The sequence below is a fragment of the Mastomys coucha genome, unplaced genomic scaffold (genome assembly GCF_008632895.1).
Source record: "Mastomys coucha isolate ucsf_1 unplaced genomic scaffold, UCSF_Mcou_1 pScaffold23, whole genome shotgun sequence".
Classification (NCBI taxonomy): Eukaryota; Metazoa; Chordata; class Mammalia; order Rodentia; family Muridae; genus Mastomys; species Mastomys coucha.
The window spans coordinates 81,673,797-81,692,094 of NW_022196906.1; the positions used below are offsets into that span (position 1 = coordinate 81,673,797).

General features: G+C 41.9%; 1 protein-coding gene across 4 annotated transcripts in view; it reads right to left on the minus strand.

Annotated features, from left to right (window-relative positions):
* Positions 1-1,592: 1,592 nt before the first annotated feature.
* Positions 1,593-18,298, minus strand: part of Cep162 (centrosomal protein 162) — a 64,926-nt gene continuing 48,220 nt past the window's right edge. For all 4 annotated transcript variants that reach the window (XM_031343493.1, XM_031343495.1, XM_031343494.1 and 1 more), the window contains 6 exons: positions 17,220-17,432; positions 14,226-14,878; positions 11,967-12,108; positions 10,195-10,293; positions 3,869-4,003; positions 1,593-3,045 (listed from right to left, as the gene is read on the minus strand). In XM_031343493.1, coding sequence (XP_031199353.1) covers positions 2,839-3,045; positions 3,869-4,003; positions 10,195-10,293; positions 11,967-12,108; positions 14,226-14,878; positions 17,220-17,432 — 1,449 coding nt within the window. In that variant the 3' untranslated portion in view covers positions 1,593-2,838. The remainder of the gene's footprint in view (positions 3,046-3,868; positions 4,004-10,194; positions 10,294-11,966; positions 12,109-14,225; positions 14,879-17,219; positions 17,433-18,298) is intronic.

Consider the following 18,298-nt stretch of genomic DNA (forward strand, 5'->3'; position numbering starts at 1 on the left):
TTTTCAAGACAGAGTTTCTCTGTGTAGCCCTGGCTGTCCTGGAACTCACTTTGTAGACCAGGCTGGCCAACTGTTCAGAGCCCTTTCTAACTCTTTGCAATGCAAAGTTTAGTTTTCAGGCAGGATCTCATCTAGCCCAGTGCTGGGATTTGAAGCAGGGAAGGCTTTGTGCAGGCTAGCCAAGCACTCTGTTGACTGAGCTACATCCCCAGCCCGATGAGCTCTTTATCTGAAATCTCTGCTTTTGAGAGCGTGTATCAGTATGTTTGCTGTGGTGCAACTTACTGTTCCTTTATATGTCATATGCTTTTTATTTTCTCAATATTAATCTCTTGGATTTTACATGTCTAAATTAGAAAGCTCACAGCTCCTTGTAGGTTTATATATCACCTTCGGGAGCTTGCTGGGACTAAAATCCCAGTTACAGGTGTAGAAACCACCACCATGGTTGAGGCTCTCTGGCTCGCATTAAAGGAGGGCTGTGTCTGGCTCAGCACCTGCCTTACCAGGGAGACCTCACCTAGGGGAGGTCATTAATATTTCAGCCAATACAAGGCTAATCCCATTACTAATCTCCTGAAAGGCTGTCACAGCTGATCCACTTCTGAATAAAGAGCTCAAAAAGTTAGGGATGTAGCTCAGTCAACAGAGTACTTTTCTACCATGCACAAAGCCCTGGGTTCAAATAGCAGCACTAGATTAGCTGAGATCCTGTCTCCAAACCCGCTACCACCAAGTACTCTTCAGAAGGTCACTTGGGTGATACACAGCCCTAAGCACTAAGGAGACTGAGGCAGGGGGATTTAAGTTTGAGTTAAACCTGGATCATGAAGCAAGACTGTCTCAAAACAAAAAACAAGGGCCCTTGCCTGGCATACAGGGCGTTCTGGGCCAGATTCCCTGTACTGTCAAAAAGGAAGGAGCTCACTGGAATCTAGCAGCTCCACTCTTAGCTCCATCGCAGCCTTTACTCCATGTCATTCCAAGCTGGAGGATCACATTCCTCCCAAGCAGGCACCCTATCCTAAACTGTGTTCCATGCTCGTCACTAGTCAGTCCCTCATCCTCTTAGCCCATCTCAGTCTCCAAACCCATCTGTCAATAAAGCTCAGATGCCTCCACCCAACACGAGAAATAGATCCTTATGGACCACACAGGAAGCATACAGGACCCTTCGAACCCCATCAGCTCATTAAAAGGCATCTGTGTTAAGCCACACCACCTCTCTTGCACATTCTCTAAACAGCCCCAGCAGCCCCAGCTCACAAGGCGAGAATGTTTAAGGTAGATGAGGCCAGCATGATTGCAACAACTCCTGGATATACTAATCCCCATTCCTCAAGGCAAAAGCATTAGTGTAGGGCACCCATGTACAGACAAAGCATTAGTGTAGGGCACCCATGTACAGACACAGAGATGATGCGTTTGGACCTGGCTTAACCCAGTCAACACTGAGCTTTTCCGAATGTTTCCCTTGTGTTTTAGAACCAGCTTTCTTCTTTTAATGGCTCACATACAGACCCAGTCAGAAGGGGGATGGAAACTATGGATTCAGAAGCAAGTATACTGATAAACGCAAAACACCTAAATGATAAAATAAATTTGTATTACAACTTTGAAATGTTGTACATGAAAAACTTGAAAGTGATAATGCTTTTTTACTCCCTTCTCAGAAAGAAAATACATAATAAAATGCTGGCATTAGGACAATTGCACTTCCATTTAACAGGTGATTTACTTCACGACCTTTGCTCATGAGTTCACTAAGACTTGCTCACCCGTTCCTTATGAAACATCCTACTTTGCAAGTATTATTTCAGGACTGCATTTACCGGCATGGGCAGTTGGAATGTCACCTAAATCAAGATGTGCTACTAATGTAAAATATACTCTAAAGACCTAGTTCACAGTTTCTTTTTACATTTTAACTGACTAAAGATTACAACTCACTGTGCAGCTCTTGTCATACTGTCTGGAGTTCAGGTGTCATCATATCCCTGCCTCTTTCTTCCACACAGGTCACCAGCAGTACCCAGTGCAGATACCAAGTGCATCTCCATGGACAGCTCGATCTCCAGAGAGACACTTGCAAACACACTGGCAGTAGCTCTCATTTACAGAAATCACACACATCTGATCTACTTTCACAAATGGGATTATAAAATAAACTAGCTATTTTTAAGCACATTTTAGTTTTTTCTAATGGACATAATATTTCTTTTTTCAATAGAAAAGGAAAAACATTGTGTATTGTTTATATCCTTAAGAGCTGCCAAAAATCCCGACTGTCGTTTACAGACCTGCCCTCCAGTAACGGACACATCAAACTGTGCTGTCACCTGTCACTTTCTATCAGGTGCAAATGGCCCCTGAGAACTTGCTGTTTCCCTGTACAGAAGTTACAACTGTCATCTAAACTCCCGAGGACACTTTACACTCAGTCGACAGCTGACAAGACTGTCCCCAGCACGAGGCTCTCATTCATCTACCTGTTTCATGAGCTGACTTCCTGTCTGACAGAAAACGCGAAGTTATTTAATCTATAAAATGTGCTGAGGATGTGCACTCTCTTCTTCTGCTGTGGCCTGGGAGCAAGCCCTTTCACAGTAAACCTTGCTGTCATGGTCTTCTGACACTATGGAACCTGCTCACAAGTCATCTCAAATGTTTAATAATGGTTTTCAGTAAGATAAATCAAGATGTATGTTCTTTCCTTGTTGGTTCATGGTAGTTTATTCTGACAAGTTACTCTGGTGGTGGTCTCACATGGCTGTGTGGTCCCGACAGTGGCACAGTTTCATCTGTCTTCCAATGAGGTCACTCAGATCCAAGTTCCGACTAAAACCCTGCTGTGTTTTCTTCTCCTGCAAGAGCCACGGGGACCACGACCCCCTGCCGGTGCAGCTCCCGCAGAACATCTAGTATGGAGTCCAACTCTGTTCGGAACTTGTCCAGCTCCCGATTCTTTAACTGTGCAAGCCTTTTCCATTTCTCAACTTCCTTGTTTTGTTCAGTTTCTACTACTTGGCGTGTTTGCTGTATTATCTGAAAATATGAAGATTCACATTAATGTTCTAAGTCATAGTGGAAATGAGGAACATGTAAGAGTGTTAAAGAGGAGGACAATAAATACCACCTCGGTATACTCGGAGCCTCCTGGGGAGAACTCAGACCAACCATGAAGCTTAATATATGTTTTTGTCTCCAAACGTTTAGAAAATCTCTCACTACCTATTACGGGCTGAATGTCTTACCATGTTGTAGCTCTAACCCTTGGTGTGGCTATATTTGGAGTGAGGAAATAAGTTAAGTTAGGTTGTACTGATGGGGCCCTGAGCTGACAGGATTACTGCCTTCTTAAGACAATGAGGGGGTGGGTGCTGGAGAGGTGACTCAGTGGTTGGAGCGCTGGCTGTTCTTTCAGAGGTCGTCCCCGCACACGAAAGCTCACAACCATTTATAATACCTGTGGTCCCATGGGATTTGATGTTTCCTCCAGAGTGCAGACATACATGAAGACAAAACATCCATATATATATATAAAATATATAAATTAAAAAACAAGACAATGGAAACACCGGAGGAAATTTTTGGTAGGGATGGAAAAGCCACAGATCGGCAAGGTGTTGCAGTAGTGCACGCACCCCTGCTTTACCCACAAGGCACTGCAGTAAATCATGCACGCACCCCTGCTTTACACACAAGGCACTGCAGTAAATCATGCACGCACCCCTGCTTTACACACAAGGCACTGCAGTAAGTCACGCACGCACCCCTGCTTTACCCAGAAGGTGCCAAGGTAAGTCATGCAAGCACCTGCTTTACCCACAAGGCGCTGCAGTAAGTCACGCACGCACCCCTGCTTTACCTGCTGGAGCTCTTGCTCTCTCTGCCTGTGCCTCATCTCCATCTGCTTGATCTTCCTTTCTAAGCCCATGAAATGCTTCATTTCTGGTGTGTGGTTTTCTTTGGCTTCTTTCAATTCTTCCAAGAGTTTTGTAATCTAAAATTAAAGTAGGAGTTGAAAAACCGCAATCACAAGGAAACAATTATTTTCAAATAGATAATCTCAAAAATCAAGGTTATTTGTATTAGATTTTTCAATTGGCATCTTCAGTTCATCTACAAATTAATAGCTTCCATTCTCATACCCAAGAAGTAAAGGGTAATTCTAGCTGAGCTGACCTTCCATTCTAATTGGTTCCAGATGGGGTCTACCTTCCTCTCATTACTGTTATGGGGCTTAAGTGAGCTGGGTGCTTTCTTCAGTTTAATGTGTTAGTCACTGCTTTATGGTTAACATACAGTGCAGTCAGGCAGCACTGCAGTGTTCAATGCACAGAAAGAACTCGGCAATTTTATTTCTAATTCTCTGATGACCCCTATATCACTTTATAATGTTTGTAATTTTCTCCACAGATAAAGATCTGCTTGCCAGGAGAGAATGGCAGGGGTGGTGGTGGTGCGCATGTGTATGCATGTGTATGTGTGTGTGTATGTGCATGTGTATGTGTGTGTGTTTATGCGTGTGTGTATGTGTGTGTATGTGTGTTAGTTGACTGCTCCTTCAGGGTCCCAGGACGCAGACAAAGGCATAGTCCTTGCCTTCATGTGGTTAGTCACTGTAGCACCTGTATTTTCTCACCACAGAGAAAATGATTATTTTTTTTGTACTAGGAATAAAATGGAGGGAGTTTGAGAGATTTTATAGTGAAGGAATTAACTGCATTTTTCCTATCATACAGTAGGAAGTTCTATCAGAAATCTGGTTTTGCTAATTGCTATAGGGAATAATAAGAAAATGAAGATGGACAGATTGACACATTCAATCACGTTTTACATAAAACACCTATTATCTAGTAATAACAGTACCACTTCCTCCATCTTCCCTAAATTAGTAAGAAGAAGAGTGAGTACAAACACAAATTAAATCAGAGGCAATCTAAGTGTCTTAAATGGGAGACAACATCCTGACAGTGTTGCAGTTACCATAGAAACAGGTGGTCCTGAACCACGGTGGTCTGAGAAAGCTTAGGGAGGGGCTCATGTTGGGCACATACGTAGTATACACTATATAATGACTACTAAAAATTATTTAGGGAAATATAATGATGCAGGCATGATGACTGAACAAAAAACTGATGGAGATATACAGAATGGATGGTCAAATATTCCAATTTTGTAAACTTATTTTTGGGAGTGTGTCGGGGCCTCACATATCCCAGTGTGACCACTTTATCTCTTGAGCTACATCACTAGTTTCTCAACAACTTTTTATGGTTGGAAAATGATTTTTCATCCTAAGTCATTGCATCCTATGCAACACAATACCTGTAGCCCATGCCTGATCTTTGGAAGCCAAAAGTAAATGAGAATTCTAAGGAGGACAAGGACTTGCAGGGTGGGAGGATTCCTACAGCGGATGCCACTGACTGGATGAAATCTTAAAGAACATGACTGACAATCTACTGTACATTAGTGATAAACCTTTGAGACAGCAGCCTCAGCTTATTACATTTATACTTGCTTACTGTCTGAGCCACAAAATTAAGATCCACAAGAGACTGTTCTTTGTCCTCAGAATTTCTAGAACCTCCATTTTTCTACTATGGATGGGTTCAGTGCTAGCATTTCTTTCTGTATGCTGGCTGGTAACAAAGGTAAAATTATTTCATTTTCTTGGTATAAATTTCACCTTTATAATGGGAAAAACAGAGCTCACACCTTGGTTATATGATTAGCATCAAGTAAATTAACCCATGTTCTTAGCACAGTCCATTCAGACTGAACAATACATACTTGTTTCGATTATTGTCAGTCTTGTTTAATGGTGTAAGAAACAGCTACTGAAGCTGTACCAACAGAAAACTCTATCTAAATACACTCAGGTAAAAACAGACTTTTAAATTTAAAAATCACATTCATCCACACACAAATAACTGCACCTCCACAGTTTGTACCCCTGTGGGAGTGAGAAAGAGGGTAACAGCAGTGGGGATACAGGTGATTTTTATAGCTTCTAATTCTAACACCTAATATTAGCATATAAGCCTATGCTCAGTAGCTATGAAATAATGTCAACCAAAGGCTCAGCTATATTGATAATAGTTAACTCTACTTCAGGGCTAAGAAGCTTCATGTAGACTGTCACTGGAGGTGGAGTTACAGACTGTTGTGAGCCACCATGTGGTTGCTGGGATTTGAACTCAGGTCTAGAAGAATAGCCAGTGCTGTTAACTGCTGAGTCATCTCTCTAGACCCTGTATATTGACTTTTATATCCTAAAACTTTACTGAATTCTTTTAAATCACCCTTAACAGATATATTTTTTAAAGAGTTCACCAGAAATACTGACCACCAGAAATATTTCTATTTACTGGGATTTCTTTTAAATCCTGGTAGTTTGATGCTTTTATCTTGGAATAGTCAGAATTTTAGAATTTTCCATCTTTACTTTTAACAGATTGATTGTAACATGCCCCAGTGAAGGTCTTTGTGGTTGCTGAACATAGTTGGGGGGGAGGGGGCACAGGATCCTTTGATCTCTTAGAAGATTTGGAAAACAGCTGAGTATTTTATCAAACAGACTTTTAATGCTTGTGTCTTTTCCTTCTGCAACTCCCACCATGCAGACCTTGGTTCACGTAATGGTGTTTCACTGGCTTCATAGACTACCTCCTCTTATTTCTTTGGTAAAACTTTCATTCATATTTGGAATTGTTCTCATTTCTTGTTCTAGTTTCCTATAGTCTCTTGCATGAATTTTCTTACAATTATTAGTTTGAATTATTTTTCAAGTATTTTATAAGTTTCTTTCAAAATGGGAATTCTGGAAAATTATGTATACTATTTCATGTCTCTTATGTTCTGGTATTGGTGTCACTGAACCCAATGTGGTTGTCTTCCTCAATTTTTGGGAGTAGCTTTTATAGGAAAGTTTCTTCTTTTTCATCCAGTTGGATGTGCTATAGGGTATCAGCTGGGTACATGATTTGGATTCTGTTACAGATGATCTTACAGTGCAGCCTCTGCGATTTCCTTGCCAGTGACTGTGTCAGCATTGCCCATGAGCACCCCCATAGTCTAGACTGCAGATTCATGAACGTAGTTCTACGTTCTGTGAGGGCTTGTGTCTGTACTATTTAACGTCCTAAGCTGCATACATGGATGGGGATGTTCTCAGGTCCAGAGGCTTGGGACGAACATGCTGTCTATAAAAAGCCCTTTCAGACCCCTGGCATTAGTATCTTAAGTGAGGGAGGTGAATTCCCAAGGACACTGCGGATACTTGCTTCAACTATATTATTGTCTAAATCACAGCTTTCTGATGGTCCTGATAAAGGACCAATACAAACTAGCAAAAGGTCTAATACAATTGACCACTGTTTAAGAGTGTATAGTGTACCTTTATTTGTGGCTATGCAAAATAACAGAGATTTAATTTTTCCCAGAGCAACTGGAACACACAGTAAACTACATGAATGAGCTGCTTTTGCATGCTAGGTAATAGCTCACAGGACTGTGACTCCTGAGAGAAGCTGAGCTCTGTCACTGCCTTGCTTATCATGGCACTAGTTCAGCTTAGATAATTCCTGGAGTTTAGAGGTGGGAACAGTTCATTTTCCCTTCAAATTGAGATGGAATGCCTCAGATATTAGCAATGCTACAGCAGCTCCAGTAAATGAACTCCATAAGAAGCAGCAGGTGTCCACACTCAGAGCATGTCATATCTCTATAAGCAGACAGTGGCTTATGGAGTCCTAGAGGGACAGGCTTTAACACACCCTGCAGCTATTTATTTCTCCATGTGCCCTCCCTAGTTCACGAGTGGGCAGGAATTGTTAGCAAAGGAGCAGCTGAGTTATTTTGGAAATAGGCTATTAGAAAAGTATGTTTGGCCCTCTCCTGCCCTTGTGTCTTGTACCATGGGATATGTAGTATAAAGGCTCCATCAGCTACTGGCATGATGTTCTTGGATGTTTGCATTATGAATGCTTTTTGATAAATTATCAATCCTCAAGATGCTTTTATAACAGTGGAAAACAGTAAAATAATATTTTCTATTTTCATATATCGTGGCTATTCCTAAACTAAGAACTGCCTTAATCATCTCTGTGTCAGTAACAAGAAGATAAGTTGGTTAAAACTGACCTTGTTCTTTGGCCCTGCAAACATAAACATGTATTTCCAGCCATTACTTGTTCTAAAAGCTTTACTTCAATTCAGTGATATCCTATAAGCTTAATGATTTTGGCTAACAAGATTCTGTGTGTTTCCTGAGCAATGAAGTGCATGTGTGTGTGTATTTTTTTTTTAATTTCCTAGAAATCAAAGGGTTCTTCAACCAATGAGCAGAGGTGGTTTTCCAGAGAAGCCTATACCTAATAATACTGCACCTGATGACACAGTAGAATGACAGTCAGTGTTGCAGGAAGCTAAATCCTAACATGTACCACCATGGCATAGCAAATAGAAACAGCTCTCCATGTATGCTCTTCTGTTTACGGGAGCATCTCTTACTGGCAACAGTTGGGCTCCTATCAGCCCAGTGAAGAAGACAGCAGATGAGTCTGAAATCAAACCTCACTCTGAAAGTTTTCTTCCATTTATTCCTTCTTACCAGTGGCTTTTCTGTGTCCTGCTGTGTCCACACAGGTTTACTTGCTGAAGGCAGCAAGCCACTGCGTAGGCACTTTCTACTGAGGTTTTTCCTGCTTGCTCAGTACTGTGAGTGCCAATCAACTTATTTGTTTTTCTTGAATCTAATTAATCTGTTGTTTGTTAGAGGAGCCTGTTCCAGCTAAGCACTCACAGAACTGATGGACATTATTTTCCTTGACAGTTTCTAGAGACTCAGACAAGGCTTTCTTGGGAACCCAACTCTTCTTGGAACCCGTGGATGGGATCCTAGGGGAGCTGGCAACAGCCAGTATAACATAGACATTCTCACTAAAACCAATTTTCCCTATCTATCTATCTATCTATCTATCTATCTATCTATCCATCCATCAACCCCTTACCCCTTCCACCCATCCCTATCTCTCTCTAGGTTTTTGAAACAAGGCTTCCTCCTTCTATGTAGCCTGGGATGGCCTTAGTCTACAGAGTGCTAAGCTTACAAGCATGAGCCACATGGCTGGATTCTCAGATGAAAGGGTAAGGTAAAGTCTTTCATTTCTCTTCCTTTACAAATTTCAATCATCAAAAGGAAAACAAAATGTAAAGCTTACTTCTTTGATGTCTGTGGCATGTGGCTGTGGATCTTGAGGCTTGAGAAGCCACTTTGCCATCTGCTGGAGGAGACTCACAGGCAGAGGTCACATCAGGCCTTACAAGCCTTGCTACTCAAGTCAGGGTAAAGGACTGGGAAATTAACAATTTTTGTAAATGGATACATTTCTCCTTTGTATTCTCATGTTCTGATAGCTTGGCTTTTGGGACTAGTGAGAATCCTGGTTTCTGCCAGCTAGAGAGACATGTTGGCTTGTGTCAGGAAGTTTATGAGAGGGACTAGGGATAGATCGGCAAATAGCATTCTGTGTTCTGGCTGTGGGTCCACTCTGGGGCCTTTGTTGCTAGGCTGGTGCTGCTCAGGTCCTCCCCAGGGATAGCTGTGACCGACTGCATGTGTAGGTCTGTTTTCAGTCTGCCTACTTTCCACAGTGACTTGAAACAAGTCACCATAGACACCACCATCCTCAGCAGCCCCGCCCTCAGCAGCCCCACCCTCAGCAGCCCCGCCCTCAGCAGCCATGTCCTCAGTAGCCATGTCCTCAGCAGCCCCGCCCTCAGCAGCCATGTCCTCAGCAGCCCCGCCCTCAGCAGCCATGTCCTTAGCAGCCATGCCTTTGATGTCTCTGGCCTTTGGGGAGGGACTCTAGATCCTGAGGGGTGGCCTGTTAAAAGTTTTGCTAAGAAACCTTGCAGTACGCATGGTAAAGCTACAAGACCTACCGATTAAAGTCACATGAGGCTTGTACTGTGTGAGTCTTATTAAAACAGATTTGGGTTTTCATTTCTAAACTGAATACATTTTAGAAAGCAGACTTTATATTAAGTTACTAATGAATTTTCTATATGTGACAAAGACATGTTAGTATGTGCATTTATTAGAAAAAAATCTATGCATAAATATGAACATCAATGATATCCCTAAGAAAATGTATTTAATCCAGTATTTTGGCTACTTCTTACCTGTTTCTGTAGGATTTCTTCTCGAACTTGAGAAACTGCAAGTGATTCCTGTTTACCCTGCAGCTCGTTAACTTGACCTTGGAAATGTTTTAGAAGTACCTAAGGAATTAGGACACCTGGAGTTAATCTCCAGCCATACAACCCTGAATGCACCTGCCCTCAGCATCTTGGAAACTGAGCAGGTCAGAGAATTATTTGGCTAGTAAGGCTCCTCCTTGAATACTATGTAGATCATATAAGAAAGCCAACTCAGGACTGAAAAAAGCTTTAGAAGTAAACCTCTGTACAACGTAAGCTTTGAAAATGTACAGCATTAGCTTCCTACTTTGTGAATAAGTAGGATGTTAGTTTTTTCTTAATTAAAAGGTTATTAACTAAAGCTAACAGTTATAATATCTGTGAACTAAAAATTTCAATTTCAGTCTTTAGATAAAGACTGGACTCCATGAACAGACTTCCATCAAACATTCTAAGAACATGGGGGTGCCAAGTTCTCTTCTCTGGGACACTAGACCTTCACCGTTATAACGACAGGATGGCACCAACTTCCATGAAGTATTTTGCAGTATTACATCTATCATCTCAGGAAAATACATTATGTGTGTTACTCTGGTATTACAACACTACTCTCTCACTGTCCCAGACTGTCTCTGCAGTCACCTTGGTGCAAGGCCAGCTGCCGTCTGACACCCGGAGAGGATACGCAGAGCTACCTGGAGTGCTACTTTGAAAAATCCTTCAGAAAGCATTTAAAATATGACTCACACATTACAGGAACTGCCCTGACTCCCTTGCATTCCATCCTCTCAGTGCTTCAACATGCACCTCTTTGTAATGGGGCATTTCTCAAAAGGTATAACAACATTTTTGCATCTGATGATTTACAGTGGTTTAAAAAATTCTTAGTATCCTGTCCTTATTAGATTTCCCCAATGTGAATCAATGAAGGTTTTTTGTTTGTTTGGTTTTTGTTTTTGTTAATTACGAGGGGAGGAAGCGGTTACAGGTGGGAGAGATGATAGGAAGGCATGGACTTGTTGAAGTCTCCCCTAAGCTTGTCTTATCAACATAGAAGCTTTAGGAAGGCTGAGGAGCAGAAGGAACACTTAGCTCCATTCGCCATGCTTGTTTCCCTTCTTAGACACTGTTTTAAACTATGTTGTACAAAGTTCTATTTTTAGCCTAACAGTACAGAAAACAGCCACCTGGCAGCTCTTCTCATATATTTAAAGTCCTTGTCATCCAAGGAGGAGAACAGCGACCACAGGACCTGCTGATGACTGGCCAGTTTTCTATCACAGCTGCTGGAGCTGTGTGTCTCTGTTCATTCATTACTTTATCCCTAGTGCCTCACTGGCTGGAGTTGTTATTTGTTCTATGATGAAATGGTAATGAGCAGGAAGAGCGCATTTGGGGTTTTGGGACTTGGGGACTTAGAGTGGAGGGAGTGAGGTCAACAGGCAAGCCCAAGTGATAAAGCCCTAGTCAGCTAGACATACCTCAGCCATCTGTGACTGCCCATTAGAGGAAGATCTGAGAAATGTAGGGACCAGTCTGTATAAACACTTATTTACAGTGCATAATTTTAAGGTAAAATGTTAAATATATAGTAATAGTATCCCTTTTATATGTATAAAAATTAAATCAAAAATTATTTTCCATTTGTATCATCAGCCTGAAAAAAAATACAAGGCTAGAACATTTGCACGTCAAATCATATTCTGTCAGCAGTCTTAAAAATACACCATTAAAGTCTTAGAAAGACCAGTTACCTCTTGAGTTGCAATTTTGCGATTCAGTTCAGCTACTTTGGAAGAGGAATTTTCTACTGCATTTTGGCAAAGGAGTTTTTCTACTTCCCTCTCATGAGATGCTTTGAGGGACGCAATGTGTGCTGTAGCATCATCCTTGACCCTGTGGAACAAACACAAGACAGTATGTACAGTGGCTCTCACTCATGTACCTCAGGGAGCCCAGACTTTATCCGAAGCCTGGAAGCAGCAGAAGGGAGTTACTATTTGCTACACACTAGGTGTGCTCAACAGGATGCTTCGAGCTTCCCCATCATTTACAGGAGAGCATTTTCTAGGTGTTGTAAGAGTGAGTTTAGGAAAAGTGACATTCAGAGGCCACACTGAGGGAGCAGATCTGTGAACTGTTCATCATGAGATCAAGTCAAGCCCAAATGGAGTTCTACTCTCTCCTCTATCTGGAGCTATATTCTCCCAGGGACTCCTACATTCCAATTCACCTGCCTGGATTTCAAGCAAAGCTTATCATTCTGTCTTTTAAGGCATACTCAGATTTCAGGATCACCCAGATTTCTTGCTTGGGTTCTTATCTGGATAACCAGAGCATTAATGTAAAGCATTAATTAACCTTTAAAATCCTCAATGGTTTTTATTGGTAGCTCACAAATATTTGGGCATGCAAATGACTACACGGATAGTGTCATATTGTGAGCATACAAAAATTTTATGGCAATTCTTAGACAAAGAATTATTTACTTAATTTGTATTGTATATGTGATAATTCATTTGCCTCTTTGCTGAGGTGACAAATCACTGCTGTTAAGATGACAGTTGCTTATTTGCTATTCCTCTAAGGAAGCAACATAGTTAATGTTATAGGAAAAGAATAAAAACCAAAATACTGATAACAACTCAGTTATAGTAAAGAAGAATCTCAACCCAGGCCTAGTAAGACTTCTCATGTTGGAGAAACAGACTAAGAGCACTATGACAACTTTCCTATAAGAAACCTTATATGGCAAACCTGAATTTCAAATTGTTTGTAGGAAAGAATGCTATTCTCCCCCAATTCCTTTAAACTAGATTCAGTACTGGAGAAACAGGGTCCAGTATGTGGCTACCATGGTGACTTAGTGACTGCTGTCATCATGGCCGCTGTCCCTGTGCTCATCCTGCTTGAGTGGATCCAGGTAGCTGCATGCAGCAAATGCAGTGTGATCTTCTCCTTGCTCCTTGCCAGCTACAAGGCTGGTGACAGTTAATGGTTTGTAGGAGTTGTGATGGGGGTGAGCAATCTTCTGAGATTTGCCAAGAAAGGTTCTATGGAGGAAGCAGAACTCCAAATACAACTGAGCAAGAGAAACAAAGAAACATGGCAAGTGAGTTCCAGAGGGATATGAGAGTGGCCATGGGATGCGAGAGTGGCCATGGGATTTTAGATACTATGCAGAGAAAGCTGGTATTGAAGTTTAAGGAAGTTGGGAGTTACTGAAGTGCACAGTAACCAGATGACTATGAGGATATTTAAGGAATATTTATTATTATTATTATTATTATTATTATTATTATTAATTTATTTTTAAAGCAAGATGATTGGGAGAGAAATGAAGGATGATGGAGTGGGCAAGTATGATGTACTGTTGAGTACAGAAAGGAAGGTGGTCCAGGTGGGAACAAACATTATAGACATATAGCATCTTCTAGACCGTAGACTCAAGCAATCAAGGAGGTAAAACTGACTGGCAGCTGGAATCAGTTAGCAGTGGGCAGGGGAGGGAGACTTCAGGAAGGATGGGCATTGAGTAAATGAGAGGGATCCTGCTGGGCACCCCTTAGATATGGACTGCACTGGCATAGAGGTGTCAGGCCATCAAAATCTGGTGTTTTATCTAGTAGGAAAGTCACGACACTGGAATCCTCTATCTTCACATACTGCTGTACATACTATAGAATAAACAGACCAGCCTCATGTATCCCGAGCTGGCCTCTCGCTTGCTACACAGCCAAGAATGACTTGGGACTTCTGACCCTCTTGCTTCTATAGTGCTTGACCGTGAGGATGGCGTGTATGCACCACACACTGTTTCTGTAGAGCTAGGATCAAACTCAGGCATTCACAGACAGGAGGCAAGCATTCTAGCAGTCAATCAACTGCAGTTTTTAAAAATCTAGTTTTGAATGTGTTTCAAGGTGAAGCTATTATAGACAAAATATGCCTCCTAATTAAAAAAACCCAACACTTTTGCGTTCCCATGTATCTATGAACAATTTAACCTTTACCTTTTCATAGAGTTTTCAAGTTGACATACTGCTGCCTCTAATTCCATCTTCAGCTTATTTCTCTCTAAAATCAACCCCTCCAGCTCACTTCTCAACCTGTAGTTTTCTTGTAAGACCTCCGACAAATGAGAGTCAGTAAAGGTGTGTGGGTGATACAGCTTGTCATCCAGGGTTTCAGGGAAAGCATTCACATTTCCTCTATTTGGGTGCAAAACTTCTTTCTTCAGCCTTTTGGCAGCCGTCTCCTCTTTGCTCCTGGGGATCTGCCTGGACAGCATCACCCTTCTCTCCTTCTGGAGCCTCTCCACAGTCTTTGTAAGGTCCTGTATCTCTCTCCCCCTTGCTGCCAGCTCTTCATTGAGTCTCACCAGCTTTGCCCTCGCCTGCGCCTGCTCTACCTGGAACTCTATGGACTGGAGGTCCTGATCTTCTTTGTCATTCTTCTTGTGTTCTAAGTCAGCATTCTGATGTTTAAGAACATCTATTTCAGCTTCCAGCTTTCTTACAGTGATCTGATGAGCTTCCTTCATGTGCCCAAGCTCTGTCTCGAGGGCCTTCAGCCTGGATGAGCTGTTGTGCTGGTTCTGTGGAGCTTCCTTCTGCCTATGGGCAAGCAGCTGTTCCTGCTCCTCCAGCCGCTGTTCATACTGAATCTGAGGAAAGAATTCAGACTCCATTAAAACCCTGTTAAACACATCATTACTTAGTGAAACCCCATGCTTTAATGTATTCCTATGAGTCCTTTGTCTCATATATTCACTGACATATTCTTATGTCTTCAATTTTCTTTGAAAATCTGATGTACTGAGGTCTTCTTTGACGGGTGTAACTATATCATTTAAAATGGATTCATATATATTAGGTAATGTGTGCTTATAAAGCCCATTTACGAATCAAAAATGTTTTAAATCTTAAAATAAGTTTAAGAGACAGGTGTAGTGGCCCAGGTCTGCTACCCCAGAACTTGAAAGGTAGAGGCAGTAGGATTGGGAGTTTTATCTGTTGAGGCTACACAGTGAACTTAAGGTCAGCTTGAGATACATGAGACCTTGTGTCAAAAAGGAAAACCTAGTTGAGGCTTACTGAAGTAATAGTATTGACACTTTATCAATGTTAAGCTAATCGTTAATGTTAACCTATGCTGCTGCTCCTCCATGCAAGCTGTCATTCTCTGAGGATAAACATAGAAAGCAGCTGGAGGTATTCAAGTGTTTAAGAAATGGTACGTTTTCCATTTGTTTTGCTTTGTTGAGAGAGGCTCATGCTGGCCTTGAACTTGTGACCGATCTTCTTGCTTCTACCTCCTGAGAACAATACTTCTTCAAAACAGAGAGTACAACAGCTTAGAATTTTTATAATGGACTTCTAGAGTAAAATGAAATGTAAATAATAAAGTTTACTCTATTTGCATCAGGTACCAATGTCTGTTCACTTATGCGTATCTCCCGAGCTCTAACTTCATACTAAATGCTGCGCTCTGTTCTATTGGCCTTAGGCTGTGCTTTCGACCAGACAGTGGTCTGGGGAGGAAAGGGGCACAACAGCTGCCACGTCCTGTGACACTTGTAGTAAAGACACAGGATAGGGCCAAGGCAGCTGATGCCTGCAGTCCTGAGGAGGCAGGAAGACAGCATGGAGACAGGGCATTTGTCTTCATGGATGAGTCAAATACAGGGCAAGCAGACACTGGGCTATTTAGGAACATGACAGTGTACAAAGGTTATTGAATTGTAGTCTACCAAAAATCAGAAACAAGAAAAAGAAGTGGCGGGTAATGTGAGGAAGAGCAGGAGAGGAATGGGGTAGGGGATTGTAAGAGAAGAAAAGTTAATGTATGTAGACTTACAGGCACCGAAACGGGGTGTAGGTAAGACTTCACACTAGAGTCCCTATGTGTTCAGTGAACTTTAAACAGTAATTATAATTATTTAGTTGAATGTTTGTGTGGTATATACATAGGTACATATGGTTAATTGATTAAAGCATTTATTACATATCTAGATATTTAATGTAATTACACAGAAGGTGCTCGAGGAGTAGCAACAAACATGGAAATGCATGGGGTAGCTGTGGCTCAGTGGTAGAGGGTCTGTCTGGCACACACAAAACCCTTAATGTACCCCAGAATGACCACTTAAAGAGTGTGTGTGGGAGGGCATGTGCACATGCATATAGACAGAGATGTGTGTGTGGGAGGGTATGTGCACATGTATATAGACAGAGATGTGTGTGTGGGAGGGTATGTGCACATGTATTTAGACAGATAAGTGTGTGGGGGAGAGTATATGCACACACATATAGACAAAGATATGAGTTGGGGCAAGAGGAACTTGATAGAGCTGGGGTAAATGCTTACAAAAAATACAAGAAGGAACTAGTCAGATGCAACACTGGATGCAACAGGCTTGCAAAGCAGCACTAAAGGAATGAAAGACTGAAGCTCACACAGCTAGGGGAAGCCACTCTCACAAAGCAGCACCTGCCTAAGTCAAGCTGGGCTACAGTGGAGAAGAACAGCTGATACGCCACGTCCTGGTTCATCCTTGCTCTGTTTTGGCATTTAGGTTTTGATTCATTTTTGTTCCACAGAAGAATGGAAAATCCAGAAAGTAAGAAGTTCCTAGGCAGTGGGTACCTCTGCCTTATCTCCTCACCACACCCATGACTAGATGAACTTCAGTGGAGATGTGTCAGGAACAACAGGGTCTTCTCTCCTTTGCTTCTGAACATACAGCAGAGGTGTTTCAATCTACTTTTTCTGACTTATCTTCTTCTGACTCTTAATACCAACAGGGGTACATAAAGGTATCCCGTGCTTGACTATTCTGTCTGGAATAGAAAGGAGTTGCTGGTGGAGCTCAAGAAGACCCGATGAACTAGACACTTCTTTTATTTGGCATCACCCTGGTGGGCAAGGATGCTCAGAGCACTTTGCAAATGTAAGGGCTGGGACCTCCCTGCTCCCATGCTCCACCTCTGCTACCTCACACATACCTTCATTTTCTGAAACTGCTGTTCCATGGTGCGAAGGCTTTTCTTTGCTTCTTCATCTTTGCCCTCCAGATCAGCTTCTAGCTTTTTTATCCTTCTCTCCATAAACTCCACTGTATTTCTATCTACCGAATCACCAGCTGCTGAGGCAGCCAGTATCAAAGCAGGTAGAGAGTTGGGATACCGTCTCTTCAGAATCCCTTCCATTTCTTTAACCTATGAAAGTGTGTTGAACATATGTAAGTTCACAAATAGACATAAAGGTAAAGCAGTTTAATAAGCTTAGATAACGCTATACCAGTCATGTTAAGAATGTTTCCAGCTTATTTCTATGCTGAATTAAAGGCACAGGATGCAGGCATTTCAAAAAATTACCTTCTAATATCTGACCTGCTCAATTCACAGTGATCATTTCAGTCACCTGAAGCACACCACAGACTCTACTGGTAACTGCAGCTTGGTATTACAGGTGCCAGTGCCTGTACCTGCTTTAAAATATTCTATGGCCATATCATTCTATAAATTACATATTAAACCCAACAGTCTTTGTTTAAACATTTCCCTAGCCCACTAACATGCAATAATGCATATCTGAGACACAGTATAGCACTGTGGTTAAGGGCATGCCTGGTTAGAATGTGATCCCCATTAATCTGGATTACAGAGCTCTTGTTCTTCCCACTGGCCCCTTTGTGTGACAGCACTCCTAATATGTATTGGCTGAAAACACAGATCTCCAGAGAGAAGGCAGCGCACTGTCACAGACACAGAGCTTCCTAAGCACTTGCCTGTCTAGGACATCAGGCCTTCCCTGCCAAGGACATGTGTGAGTGTTTTCTCTGAGTACCATGTGCATGCAGGGGCTCACATGGGTCAGAAGAATGAACTGTATCCTCTGGGACTAGAGTTATAGACTGTTGTGAGCTACCACATGGGTGCTGGGAATTGAACCTAGACTCTGAACCACAGAGTCATCTCTCCTTCCCTAAAATGACCTCTTACTACCATGCCCGACACTGCCTGGAGGTCCTAAGGACTGAACTTGGCTTCACACTCTCACGGCAAGCACTTTGGTGAGTGAA